This window comes from Stigmatopora nigra, chromosome 3 (assembly GCF_051989575.1).
Source record: "Stigmatopora nigra isolate UIUO_SnigA chromosome 3, RoL_Snig_1.1, whole genome shotgun sequence".
In the NCBI taxonomy this organism is placed as follows: Eukaryota; Metazoa; Chordata; class Actinopteri; order Syngnathiformes; family Syngnathidae; genus Stigmatopora; species Stigmatopora nigra.
The window spans coordinates 11,480,037-11,494,727 of NC_135510.1; the positions used below are offsets into that span (position 1 = coordinate 11,480,037).

General features: G+C 36.6%; 2 protein-coding genes across 13 annotated transcripts in view; one reads left to right on the forward strand and one right to left on the reverse strand.

The window, feature by feature from the left end:
- Positions 1-335: 335 nt before the first annotated feature.
- tdrd3 (tudor domain containing 3) lies at positions 336-8,643 on the reverse strand. 3 transcript variants are annotated; one of them, XM_077713805.1, is made up of 13 exons: positions 8,457-8,643; positions 7,725-7,809; positions 7,275-7,340; positions 6,257-6,414; positions 5,027-5,168; positions 4,567-4,638; positions 4,193-4,336; positions 3,741-3,878; positions 3,206-3,377; positions 2,819-2,941; positions 1,682-2,571; positions 1,193-1,318; positions 336-999 (listed from the first exon to the last, which is right to left on the reverse strand). In XM_077713805.1, exons 1-13 carry the CDS (start codon positions 8,492-8,494, stop codon positions 892-894), a joined length of 2,262 nt encoding a protein of 753 aa, XP_077569931.1. In that variant the 5' UTR covers positions 8,495-8,643; the 3' UTR covers positions 336-891. The 3 variants fall into 3 exon arrangements, with proteins under 3 accessions (XP_077569931.1, XP_077569930.1, XP_077569929.1); XM_077713804.1 differs by having other exon boundaries at positions 336-1,033; XM_077713803.1 differs by having other exon boundaries at positions 882-1,318.
- Positions 8,644-9,328: 685 nt separating this feature from the next.
- LOC144194159 (protein diaphanous homolog 3-like) overlaps positions 9,329-14,691 on the forward strand; it is a 52,680-nt gene continuing 47,317 nt past the window's right edge. For 7 of the 10 annotated variants that reach the window (XR_013325847.1, XM_077713017.1, XM_077713025.1 and 4 more), the window contains exons 1-6: positions 9,329-9,452; positions 9,752-9,928; positions 11,300-11,332; positions 11,668-11,847; positions 12,255-12,359; positions 14,053-14,183. Coding sequence is in view for 9 of the 10 variants with exons in the window: in XM_077713017.1 (XP_077569143.1) it covers positions 9,803-9,928; positions 11,300-11,332; positions 11,668-11,847; positions 12,255-12,359; positions 14,053-14,183 (575 nt within the window). In the remaining variant the exon portion in view is untranslated. Of the gene's footprint in view, positions 9,453-9,495; positions 9,678-9,751; positions 9,929-11,299; positions 11,333-11,667; positions 11,848-12,254; positions 12,360-14,052; positions 14,184-14,691 lie in introns of those variants that run through there. The other 3 variants (XM_077713018.1, XM_077713019.1, XM_077713022.1) reach the window with 3 other exon arrangements.

Consider the following 14,691-nt stretch of genomic DNA (forward strand, 5'->3'; position numbering starts at 1 on the left):
CTCATGTATTGTCCATTCATCCCCAGCTGCGGGTGTAATTCGAACCTAGGTGCAGAATATTTCTTTATGTGTAAAAGTTGTCCCTCACACAGTGCAATTGGCATGTGTGCAATGTTCCAGGAACGATTCCTTTTGTAAAGTGCAAAATGATATCTTTACCATGCAACCATCTCAATTACACAGGAACAGATTGTTTTACACGTTGGGAGTTTCTCCCAAGAACAAGACCATAGTGCTGCTTGATAACTACGAGCAATGGAACAAATAGCTGAGACCTGGTGAGATTTCTTTTTCTAGCTTAGTTCCATTTAATAGCTTAAAAAAACCATGGAATGTCTTTGATTCATGAAATTTTATTTCTATACAACATTTTAAGAAACTTGCCCATTTACAGAATTAGCGCTTAAACATAATCAAGTGCCCAGTGTCAGCTTTTTGCATTGTAAGCCCTTTTAAAAATGCCTGTCCCAACAGGATGCAAAATTCCAATGGCAATGATATTAAAAGGTTCATGAACAAGCATACTAACAAGTGGAGAACTACAACAGTTGAAACTAATTATCAAAAAAATAATTTTCTTCCTTTTAACTTTTCCCAATAATAATGGGAACATAATGTATTCCATAATTAATACATCATTCCATTATTAAAGATAAAACTTAATGGGGTTTGTTACACCCTGTGAAATTAATTTGGGGTGTTTGAATGTGTATTACACATAGTAATACAATTTGAGGTTATAAAAATGTCCATGTTTGGATAAATGTCTTGGTGAGAAGTTCCTTCCTTAATTCAGGACACAGTCAGAGCGTGATACCTTTTATCAACATTTCACATTTACAGAAAGAAAATAACACCACTGAAAGGAAAAGCCCGCAATTCCATATCAATTCAATGGTCTGAGTAAATGTTGACATCAATCCCGTGCTCTGGGTGGTTGGTAATACTGTTGTGTTGGTCTTGCGCGCCTCGGCTGTCCATCTCCACCGCGGCGAAACTCTAAGGAATTGTCATAATAACCATCATCCTCTTCCTGGCAATGTACATTTAAAAGGATTGTAGATTAGTAGACTGAACAGAACATTGAAATGTGCCTAACCAAAATTTGACAGGGGACAGGACAACATAATAAAACAATGCTAGTTAGTTTCCAAGTTAACTGACAAGTTCTAGTTGACGATTTCCACCTTACCAATATGTCAGCAGTAAGAGGCTTGAGGTTGTTGAGGAGGATCTCTTCACAGTTTCCATACTCACTAAACACGACCACAGCTGTAGAGCCTGATGGATGCACGGCATCGATTCTGGCATGGTAGAACTTTTTCCAAATGTAAAAACAAGTTAAAGTGACAGTTAATGGTAAGAAGTTTACTGGTAGACATTGGAAGATGTAAATCGAATGTTTCTTTTTGTAAGTTTTGTGTTAATGTAGCTTTAGAAAAAAATATTATGTAGTACTTTAAAAATCAGTCAAAAACATCACAAATGGCTGGAAGTGAATGAGTACACCAAAAGTTAAGTAAATTGAGCCGCAATGTAAAACAGAAAGGGATCAATAAATGATCGTGAATCGTTTCTTCTCTAGTACATTGTCTGTATTAATTTCTTATCTGTGGATAACCACTAGTTCGCCCAGACGAATACAACAACAATACATTTAAAATAAAATAAAAACACATACCTTACTGTCTTCCCAGTACAGAGCAAAGCACTGATCTCCAGGTTTCCATGGCTGAATGTCATCAGTACATTTCACTGTCCCTCGAGGACCCTTGATTTGCCCAGACTTTCTTTTGGGACCAGAATTATTGTAATTGTTCCATTTAGGAGGTTGTTCCCTCTGGGGAGGGCGAGTTGTATTATTTGGCTTGATTGGCCCTGACCTTATAGGTATCGCAACTCCATTTTGGAAATCACAAGGAGGCCCAGTTAAGAATTGTGAATTCTGTAACATTTCCACTTCACTAGAATTTCCAAAACCCACACTTGGGTCAAGTGGCACACTCTCTCTTTGATTACCAAAGTGATCAGGTCGGTCAAATTTTCCCTTTCTCCTGAAGTTGTTTGGGTTGGAGTTAGGAATTATGTAATTTCCTGAGGGATTCACTTGTTTATGGGAAGGTGCAATATCCTTTGCCCCTCTCCGGAGAAATGGTCCAACCGTATTTCCATTATCACCATTTCTTGACCGCTGTGGAAATGACCTAACCGAAACTGCTGGATGGTGAGTTTCGTTGGAATGAGTAAACGGTGGTGTGAAGGAAGGGCTAATATAAGGTTCATCATTAGTCTCTTTCCTCTCTTTGGGTTGTCTGTCTGGTTCTCCTAATGATGACCTATCATTGCACTTGTATTGCTGAACTGATGAAGTTTGTGGGGTCATGCAGTTCAAGTAGGGATCATGTCCAGTTTTGGAAAAGTCTGTGTCTCTGTGGAAGCGCGGTGGCCTATCGTTCTTTTTTTGCCTGTGATCATAGTGTGAAAATTTGTGAGCGGCATCTTTGGAGTAATGGTCTGAGCCATGCCAATTATCTTTATTTTCATTTCTATGGCCAGTCTGGCTCTTTGACTCTGAAACACAAAGAAATACAGCTAATATTTCATTCAACAGACGAAACTATTTTCAATGCCCGAGAGTATTCAAAATAATGCATTAAACACCAAAGAATGCATCAGTAATTGGAATGGTAACTTCTAAAAAGGGAAAGTATATACTTTATTGTGTTTGACTAGATTTTAACAAAGCTCAATTCAATTTACCATTTCAATTAAATATTTAGAGATTGGAGTGTGACTATGATCATAGAAGTTTACCCACCATCTATACTGAAACCACCCATTTTGGATTCCAGGAAGTCAAAAAGTGTACTTGGACCAGAGGGCCTCCCTCCAGCCTCCTCCTCACCCTCATTTCTGAAACGTCCTCGTCCCCTTCCTCTGCCTGAAAAGGCGATCAACCAAAATGCTCAATTATTATCACATTACTTCACTGCTACGAAATGTAAGGCCGTGCTAACCACTCGACAATCGGGCCGCCTAAATGAAGTACAGTTGAATAAAAACATTGAGCTACTACTTCAATAAATGGATAGAGACATTCTGCATTGTAAAATGGTCATGGTGACTCATAAACATATCTCCATATATCAATTTTACCACGGAATGACAGTTAAAGGATATCAAAATAATTCTGTAAAATACAAACCTCTGGGCTGTGGCTTGTCTGTGACCACAGGGTTGGATCTACTACTTGAAGATTCTGTCAGAAGACAGTTGAGTGCCACTTCTAGATTGTTATTACTATCCAATAAGGCTTGTCGGGCTGCCTCTTTGTTAAAGCCCATATCTAAAATGTTTCTCAGGGCAAGCTCATCCACCTGTGTATACGGTGGAAAAAAGGACAATAATACTGTCTTGAAGGTACAAACAGACGTTTTACTGAATCTATCCACACTAAAATGGATATACATAGTATTTTTTTGGACCCAACAGCCAAATAATACACAATGAAGAGGAAAAAGAATAGGAGTAAGTCACATTGCAGTATAAGTAGCATTTTTGGGAGGAATATATACCTTACAGCAACAGTAGTAAAATAGAGAACAGGCTTAACAGACTTAACACGTTTTTTTTCAGATAACTAAAGTTTTTAAAAAAATAAATAAAGCATGACAGTGTCTCAGTGGTCAGAGAGACGAATCAAACAAAGAAACACACATCTATACACATGTGATGCTTACCAGCTCTCGATAGTTGCCATCTTGTCTGTATTCATGTTTTTCCATCCTATCTTCCCGCCTAAACTTGTCGCGGCTCCGTAAATTAGTGTTGGATAAATTATTTCCTGCATTTCCTCCTCCACCAAAAGTGCGGGGACCCTAACAATAACATATCAGGATGGTTGGTCATGTGAAACCGACAAAAACAATTCTGCCAACACGTTTTTTGTAATATTTGGTCACAGGCCTAAAAAAATGTATACAGAGAAACTGCATGATTTAGTATTTTGCTAGTGGATTCTTTAATATTTGGTGGGTGGGATTTACATAAAATGTTCTCCAGTTCTGGAATGAACTGTATGATTGATTTACATTATGTAACATATTTATCTTAATTCCTGCTATATACTGTAGTATATTTTGAATCTGCAAAAAGCCTGTGTAACTCAGCATTAAATTTAAGATTTACTTACTTCCTTGCCCTTAGCCACCTCAGCAATAGCGGCTGTCCGTTGCTTTGCAAACTCGTCATTCTCATCAGCAATTTTGACTACACTCTGAAGGGTTTTCCTCTGGTCAAGCGCTTCACTGTCCATTTCATCCTTCTTGGCGTTCTTCTGCATAAAGATAAAATGTAAAATTAAATTTGCCTAAATGGATCATTAATCATTACTTAAAGCAACAAAATCAAGCTAGGTGCTTGTTGTCAAGAAGGTGAGACATTTGGATTGTAAGCAACCATCTTTAATGAATTATATTCAGAAATCAATGTATGTAAGCAACCTTTAATTTTAATATAGTAAATGGGAATATTGAAAATAAAAATGATCATAATGATGAATCATACCTGACCAAATGCCAAAAAAGGAGGTGGCCCACCTTCAGCTCCGATGTTGCTTCTGTTGTGTTTTGCCAGACTCTGTAAGTGAAGTAGTCATTTCAAGTATAGTAGAGCTGATTTTGTAATAATTAAATATTTCTATTTTGAACACATAAATGAATTATATATTTGATTTTTAAATGAAATGTATTTTAGTATATTAAAATTAACATTTTATATTCATAACCATGTATGGCAAAACAGGTTTTTTCTGATCTGATAGCAAATGAGAATAAACTACCATAGCATCTGCCTTAATGATTGATACTTATAATTGTATATATATTTGCACATTTCTCAATGCTTAGCCCGTTTTTTTTTAAATAACCAATAAGTTCAATGAATATGTTATGCAACTTTTATCATTAAAGCTGCTTTACCACACAAGCTATGACATGGATTAGAAGAAAAAAAAATCCAAACTTACCCGTTGGAGTTCCCATTTCTCCACCATGTGTTCAACCTCTCCACCAAGAACAGAAATTTTCGAGTCATCAAGCAGCAACAACCCATTTCTAACCAGGACTGTACCCAGGAGATTAAGTTTTGTTCCTGGGGGAGTATTAAGGCTGAAAATTTAAGACAATAAGGTAATTAGGACACAGATTTTTTTTGATGCCATTTCAATCAGAAAAGATGGATACTAACACTCAGAAGTAGACAACCTATGGTGCGCAAGCCAAATGTGGCTCTTTTGATTGGTGCATATGACTCTTTGCTAACCTGTAAGCTAAAATTTTCCTCTATTTTTCCTGTCACTGTATTGTTAGACATTGCTATTTCAAACTGTTGCTAAAAGTTGTAACAGACTTAGTTTAAGTGGCCAACCGATTGCTGATGAGCATGAACTTTTGAAATGGGAATTCTCTTGAAATGTGACGGCCATTGTAGAATAATCACAGGGCATTTTTACCCATGGCTAATTTTTCAGAATAACTTTCTTTCAGGACGATGTAATTGCAAAAATATTTTGTACAAATCCATTTAATTCTGGCATTGCATGACTCTATCTACCATACTAAACATCACTTCTCAGTCATTTTTTCAAAAGATGCCCATCTGAAGAGAGGCACCATGATGAGATCGTGAGACCGATTGTTATGTCATCCCTCCAAAAACATCACTTCATGTAAGAGCATGATCATTTATACTTTATTGTATCTTAGATCCACATGTAGCCACTCCAGGAAAAAAAAATGCTGTGAGTGGCAAAACTATAATCGCTGCCCACATGAGAGGGATTCCTTTCACTCTTGATGCGCTTCCCATTAGTACGTCAAGACCTACACTCTAACCACTGCACCTGTACAGACTGGTTTGTCACCATGGCAGCAGTCACCAAGGCCACCGTTTCTTGGCCAGAGAAATAATTCAGGCTGAGAATTGTTAGCTCAGCAGTCACCATGTGGAAATTTCAGATAAAGGAAAAAAAATTAAAATAAACTTAGTGATGAGACAGGTGTTAACACCTCATTGGAAATTGTGGACATAATTTTATATTTGCTTATAAAATTAACAAGTTGCATGCAACACAGACCTAACCGCAGCTTTTATTTTTTGTGATTAACAAAAAAATCTGTTTCTTATCAGCTATAAAAATAAAAATTCAAAAATCCCTAATTATGAAAATGCAAAAAGTATTGATTGACACAAATACCTAATTTTGGCCAGGTGTTTAAACTCCAATCCAGCACAGGTGGTATGACCATCTGTCATTTGCAAGCGCAGCATTCGTAGGCCTCCCTGGGACTCGATGTCTTTTGGTGCTGAAATGTTCTTCAATTTCTGCAGCTGGAGAACACATGGACCCTCCAGCTGGACACAGAAAGAGAAACATTGGCAAAACTAAAAATAAAAACCACAGTCAACTAACAAGCGGAAAAAAAGTTTTTTTTTGTATGTCTAATGCTGTAAATGTAGAAAATGTCACTGTCACATTTGGGGCTAACTGTTTTTTAAGTCAATTTGACACAAAAAAATAAGAAATAAATAGACCCCAAGAAGCAATTTAAACATTCATTTATGTAAAAAATGATAAGGATAGAGTGGTGAGTTTAGCCCCCGCGACTCTTGTGAGGATAAGCGGTACAGAAAATGAAAAGATGAAAGGTGAGTTTAACATTAACAATACACAGGGTAAATTGGAAAAAAGGTAAGTTTAAACCCTTAACAATGCATTTATTATATATACTTTGCCTATTACTTTGTGTTTTTTGTTTTGCTGTTTTGCGACCTTTGCGACTCGAACCACCCAGTCCAGTGGCTTGGTCTGCGCTTGCTACTGCAACCAAGGAAATTTCCCAAATACGGGATGAAATAAAGTTCCAATCCAATACACAGGCAAAATTTCAATTCACTCTTTAACAAGAATCACTCATACTAACATAATTCCGGATCTGTGTGGATGCTGTTACACACATCTGGCTTGAACTGCTAGGAACAAGATAAATATTTCCAGACACTGTCAATAAACAAGCTTTTTTTGTTTCTAAGCGTGTTAGCGCCACCCAGTGGGGATTTATGGAATTGCCGCATACTGAAACCGCTAGGATTTTGCACACTTTGCCCTTAAGGCAAAAAGTGTAGTTAATAAATAACTTAATAAATGAATAATAAATATCATTTACACTTACTGATTCCTAAACTAGGTCAAACTCAAGTGTAGACAAACTTACCTTTTCCACACGTCCACTGTTGATATCTGATGGCAGAATTTTTCTTCCAATCAGTCTGAGATCAGTCTGCAAAAGGAATGCTATTTTAATAAAATCATGAAGACATGAGTAAAACAAAAAGCTTTTTATGATAAACAGCAATTACATGCAATAAGGAAAATATCTGCTAACATTGACATACTGTACCAGTACTAGTTCAGCAAAATAAACCCACGATTATAAACATATTGTTGGATAGATCTTTCCAAAAATGCCAATCCAAATCAATTGTCAAATCTCAGTAAAGGCAAACTTAGACAAATGGACACTTGAAATCGAGCTTTGTCAAATATTCTCATTGCATTATTTAAAAATAAAATCTTACCCACTCAAAATGGAAGAAAGAAAGCTTTCGGCTTACAGATAGAAATCCTTATTTATGCAATAAAATAATTATAGATTAGGACTCACATCAAGTGCAATGCGAATAATATCCTTATGTGTAATGTTCTCAGAGGATCCTTTCAGTTCAGCAATACCTTCATCACTGAGGTACCTGAGGGGGGAAAAAAAGGAAATATAGATTAGTTGTGCTCAGTCTTTAATAATAACAACAACTATGCAATTTTATTAAATTTATTATCATAAACAAATAAATTATGGTGCATGCTCTGCAAGAGAGCATTCACAATTAACCATGAACAAAAAAAGAACTGTAGCCCTAACCCCTAAAATAAGTTATAAAATAATAATTACATATATAATAATTAAATTGTATAGGATAGGTGCTGCACGTATATTAATTATTGAAATGGTCCTTGTAGGATGACGCTCGCCTAGCGACGTTATTATCACAGCAGGACTTGGACAAAAGATGAAAACATATGCCTTTTAAACCTCTGCAATATAGATTTATGACATTTTAATGGAAAACGTTGTCTACCTTTGTTGATTCTGTTAGCTTATGTTCCGGTTTCTCTTGAGACAACAACTGTTATCTTTCTACTAATACGTATACCTTGCTGCATGCTTATAGTTAGCTCGAATGTTGTGTCCCCTACATTTAGTTTTTAGGACACTTAAACTTTTGCATATTCTTAAGATTAAATGCTTGAGACTGTGAAGAAGTTTGTGGTTTAACAGCAGCATGAAGCATCAAAACAACCTTATTTACTTGGAAAGCAATGCTACCATACTACTTACCAGCCTTCGTGGGCCAGGGACTCTGCCAAAGTGGACATTTTCGTAAACGTAGACGTTATTATGACGACAATAATATGCCCAAAGAAATCGATAAACAAATTGACTAAACTCCACGGAGCATATCAATAGTTTACCAGTAATACCCACTAATGTCGAGTATCGAGTACGTCATCTACGTCATTATTACGAGACACTACGGCGTGCCAAAGAATTCAAAACAGTCCCTCTGACAGTTTGTAAACGTGATTTCGCAGTTTATATCAATAAACAACTTAATTAAATTACTATTTTAGGTATTTATGATACTTACATGAAAATAACTTAAAAAAAACAAACAAACCTTAAAACACGTGGAAATCACATCAAAACACCACAGCATGTATAAACAAAACAAAATTGAAATAAGACCCAAAATTGACTAACTGATAGATCAGGTAATAATGCTTAAATCTTATTTTTTTTCCTGAATTCACAGAAAAAAAACGTAATTCACCAAACAACTGGATCCAATGTGTAATTTCAAACATAAAACAAATGCTGGAGTTCTGGACAAAATTGTTGCTACCTTGAATGCATTTTGCAACCTTTTGGAAGAAATAACTGAAAGCAATCCGTTCTTATAGCAATCCAACCAGTTTATTTCACCATTCTTCTGCCTATATCATGGTTAAAATGGTTATAACACTGATACATATATACAGTAAATGTATTAACTTCACAGCCCAGAGCTAAATAATGCCACCGCCATAACGGCATACTCGGGTCTGGAAAAGAAGCATTTCTATATCAGGGAAATTGATTGGCAACACTGACAACCAATCAAATATATATTTTACACAAAAAGGGTGTGATCGATCATGACGTAGCTCCACCTCCACTATTCAGTGTACGTGATTGGTCGACTCGAACGGGCGAATTTTACAATATTTTTGCGCGGGTGTGTCAAAAACTACACTTTCCCAGCTGGAGGAACCTTTCAAAAGGTGACTACAAAAGGTATCGTTTTTAGTTATCCGTATTAATCGATATATTCCGATAGATCGCTGGTTAATTGTAAATTGAAGTGTTGACACGCCAGTCGACAAATTGGATTAGCGTTGTGCAAAGCCACCTGTAAATGAGGTTGTAGCAACCTTGCTAGTTGACAGCTAACCGGGAAACATTACTTCCAAAGAGACGCGATCGGGCATTAATAATTTTTGTTTTCCTCATCGGACCTGTGTCAGTATAAAGTGTTATTTACTTATTGCAAAAAATGCAAATACCCTTGTAATATCTTGGCATCGTACACTCAGGTCGACGTTAAGTGACCATAAGGTTGAGTAGATGTGCATCAGTTTGACGACATGGATGCCTTTGGTCACCGTTTCGAAGCCACGTCGGGACGTGAAGGTAAATCTCATAAGAAGAAGGCGTCCTCCTCCCATCTTGGTGCGTCATCTTCAGACGATGCAGACCGCAAACCCAAGTTTGTAAGTTTCTTCTTAACAGTATCATCATATGTGTATGCTACTTGAGGATACGAGTGCTGTCAACTTCCCTCATATTTGCCATCAAGCCATTAGTTTGTCTTTTTGTTAATAGAATTAAAGCACAAGAAAAAGTAAAAATGTCAAAACAGGTCTTGAAAAATTATGATGATCTTAAATAGACTTTAAATTTCATTATTCTTGTACCATGACAATAAAAGCATTCAATTCAATTCAATTAGCTGCACTATAAAGGCTGCATTTGGATGATATTAATGGTGGTAAAACAACTCCAGGTCAGCCCAGCAATAAAACATAAATCAACACAAACTGTCAGATATTCATATATTTTTTCCTTTATCCAATAATTTGATGCACATTCCTTCTCACAACTGAAATGTAAAACACATTTTGCACGCCCTAAAACCTAGGAGTAATAAATGCGTATATTTGATTTCAAGTCACAAAACTAGTATTTTTTTTATATACTGTTTTCGTGTTAAGATCCCCTTAACATTTATTTAGTACCGTTGCCCAGAGAAAGTAAGAAGAAGAAAAAAAGATTTAAAATTAGCATAGGGTTTATCCCTTCCACTAATCCATCTGCTTTCTACGGCTAGCGTACAATGCATTCTTCCTTCTTTAGATTAGATTAAACTTCATTCATCCTGTGGATTCGATTGTTTGTGTCACTGCTGTCATCTTATGAGATCTAGATAAATTGAGATTTCACGTTCTTGGGCGCTCTGAAACTGTTTTTTTATTATTTGTTTTTATTGTAATTGGATGTCAAGTTTCTAAATGAATATTATTGCATCACATATATTTTTTTTAGTTATTTGATTACAGTTTATAAAGCTGTACTCTCAATTATTCTTATAAATTCCTCCTTGTGCAATTGTTATCAGCCAAATCACCTGTTCCTTCTCCAATATTCCCTATTTGAGTGTGTCTTTACAAAGAGAAAGAATAGATCAACAATCCTCATAACGTTATTACTGTTGCACTCAGTAAATTGAAAACAATTCCACTTTATTACAGTAGATGCCAGTACAACACCAAGGACCACTGGTAGTTCGTTTTTTTTTTTTTCCTTGAAGGTCACTCATTTGACATCGACAATTAAAAAAAAAGTGAAGTATATAAACATGAGCAGAATACAGAAATGAATCGGGGCGCATCGAATAAAGGTCACCTATAAAATTGATTATGGCCTTTTCCTCCAATTTTTCTGGAGTGACATCATCATCAATTGTGAATTCAAACACCCGTTACTGAAACGATGCGTTGTTTGAAACAGTTAAAAAATTAATTGTGCATGGCTGTAATGTGTCATGAAAGTTCATTTTGTTTTTGTTTGTCTTCTATTTGTAGCATCTGCAATTTAGAAATCTCACTGATGATGTGGTAAGATTAAAAAAAAAAAAAAAAGAAATACAAGGATTTTTTTCCATCTTCTTGGCTGGAGGTCACGCACTAACTACTATGTTACTAATGTCATTATTTTCTGATCATGTTTCATTGCCAAACCAACCAAACCCTATTGCATGGTCAAGTAATTAGTCAACTGTCCTTTCACCCTTTCTAACATGTTTGCTTTGCTCGAAAAGTCAAATTAATTTAGTTCTTTTGTAATGCAGAAGATTAATACTGTATATAGAAACTAACACACATCTGGTTGCTTTTCATCCATTTATTTTTATTTTGTACCTTACTATTTACTTTACGTTCTCTTCTGCCAGCTGGACAGATTTGCAAGTATCCGGATACCAGGGAGTAAGAAGGAACGTGCAGCCATATCACTTTCTAAACACAGTACCACAGATTGGTCTGTGTTTTCATCATCAAACTCCCAGTTTGAAGAGATTTCATCAAAAATCACTTCAGAAAAGGAAATATTGGCATTGTTTGAAAAAATGATGGTATGCAAGTGATTCATTTATTTTATTCATAAAGTTACAAATATTAAGATTTACAACAAACTTTTATTGAGCAAATGATTCCTGGCATTGTCAATATTTTGTTATTTCTTCAATTATTTATTTTCGTTACTGCAGAATTACCCGAATTATTTTCGTATTAAGCTTTGTTCCGGTGTTATATTGCGTGTTTATTACTCAATTAAGTTTACTTCTGAATTTCCAAATTTGAATATCAAGAGTATAAAAGCTGCATTTTGAGTAGTAAAATAATACATTATTTTGTTTATCTTGCATAATTGTATAAAAAATGAGTGAACATATTCTTCTTTGAACTTTAATTTCTATACATAGGTATATTATTTTTGAAAATTACAGAAAAAGCCATTGTATTTTTATTTTTACTTTAGGAGGATATGAATTTAAATGAAGAAAAAAAGACCCCCCTGAGGAACAAAGACATGAATACAAAGAGAGAAATGGTCATCCAGTATGTTTGTACTGCTTCAAAAACGGTATGCTATTTTGCATTATATATGTGTGTATGCAAAAATACTGCGATAGTCTGAAGCCTCGAATTGGCGAGTGATGACAGTATAAATGTGTGTATATTCATGAATGGATGGATGGAGGTATATGTGTGTGCCTGAGTCCGTACGTGTGTGTGTATGCCCACATCAGGGATTCCGCTGCATTAAATTTCCCAAGCACTCCCCAGAGGACCCCCTGGGGGAACGTGGTCGTATTCCTTCTAGGTTGAAAACAATGTGTGCGTGATTGTTCGTCTTGCCCTATTTTTGGAACACGCCCTCTGGTCAGGATTTTTAAAAAGGGGGTCTATGACCCCGATCTGCCAATTTAAAGGCACGGTCCCCGATGTCCATGCAATGTTGCATTGGTGTATCACCCAAGATAACCCCATCCTGGGGCTTTGCCACAGAAAAGCTTTATAACCACAACAGTTCCTTCAACTCTGGAGCTAGAAGGCTGCTACCTCAGAATCCCAGTATTATGGGAAGGTGTGTTGGTAGAGTTGAGCAGCCTTTTAAATTATTCGTCCCGCTAACTCACAATATTCCAAGTCTAGGTTATTATTTTCCCATCCCCACTATACGGTGTTGGTGGTGCACTGCTTTGTCCTCCTGAAATGTCATATGGTCTTTGAAGTTTTCTAGAAGTCGTTCTCCATGGGTTCGCCGAGCACCTCCCAGGCACTTTTGCTCCATTGACCAACACAGTCATGTGTGAAGTTGTGAATTTTTATGCCCGTCCCACAGGTGGGAAGGGAAACTCACGTAATCTCTTCGACCCGTGCCCGGGTGGGCCCTATGGGCGCAGGCCACTGGGGGCTCCCCCTCATTCCCCAATTCTGGGCCTGGAGGTGCCCTGTATCCGGGCAATAGAAAACGCAGCCTGTTCCTTCACCTAGTACCTGTTTGCCATTGCTGATACTGGCACAAAGCCCCAGAAACTGTAGCCCCTTTTCTTCCTTTTCACATAGCACATTTATTATATTATTTATAAATGTATGAACTGTGAAACAAGCAAGCAAGGACATCTAGCGCTGGCAGCCAGCGATGGCAGATGTCAGCACAGGGCCAACTGGTTGGGTTCCCTGGGAAGTTGCCTCAATGACAGTGTAGTGAGCATAAAATATGCACGAGTGTATTCATAACTGAACATGATTTGCTGTTTAAAAAGAGCTCTCTTTAATTTCCCATGGTTCCGATTTCAAGCGTGAGCTTCAGGCTGCTGCGAAAGAAGGGTGAAGAGCCCGTAACCTCTATGCTGGAAGTTCTCGCTACGCTCAAAAGCATTCACATTCTTTCATTCCCCATTTTCATTCATTGTTTGTGTTCATAGCAGCTTGTTAGATATCACAATCTGCCTGAGAGTACCACATTTTTGGCTAAAAAGCCCAAATTAGGTTTTCCTGTCATGGGGATTTCACGCAGATTCTCTGTGGGCTTTTGCATATAGTGAGTGTCTCTCTGGTAGTCAATAGAGCTAAGCAAAGGGCCAGGAACTTTATCGTTGTATTTTCATCTAAACGTGCTTGTAACGGACAATAATGGGTTAAAAAAAACTATACCCTACTTGAAATGATCCTTATACTATTTCCATTGTTCAACATATGGTGCTATATGTGCTATGGTGCAGTATGACTGTTTTTCTTTTAACCATTGGCATTTTTTTCTTTTCTTCTAGGGTAGCTTGACAAAGAGTTTTCAGATTTCTCCTCAAGAATTTTTGGGGGAACTTAAGTCAGGGGTGATGGAAGAACGCCTATTTGCTTGCCTAGACTCACTGCGTGTCTCACTAACCAGCAATCCTGTCAGGTATATTATTAGCAACTAATCTTTACTTTTTAAAAGTTAGTGGTTAAAAGTGTGTAATTTCAACATTTGTATTATTCCTCCAAGATATCACAAATGAAATCAAAACACATTTCCATAGTTGAAATAACTTTTTAAGATTTTTTTTTTAAGACATAAGGTATTACTTATTCATTTATTTATTTTGTTACGTACTTATTAACCAACATTATAAAGGTGCTTTGAAATGGTGACCATGTCAAAAACTAAAATGACAAGCCAGCATCTGTGAACATCCACTATTTTACAGCTATTTTATTGTGACGTCACAACCGGACTTGATGATCATACAAGACAACAACAAGGGAATAGAAAGCCCACACTTATCATCCTAGAAAACTACAAACATTTGGAGCTCATTCTGGGTTTTCTGTTTGGATTTTTTAATGGGTGGGACCAAGGCAGCTGAGGAAAAAAATACTAATTAGGATTTAATTAAATTATTAATGCTTTTCTGTGACTTTTTGGTGGA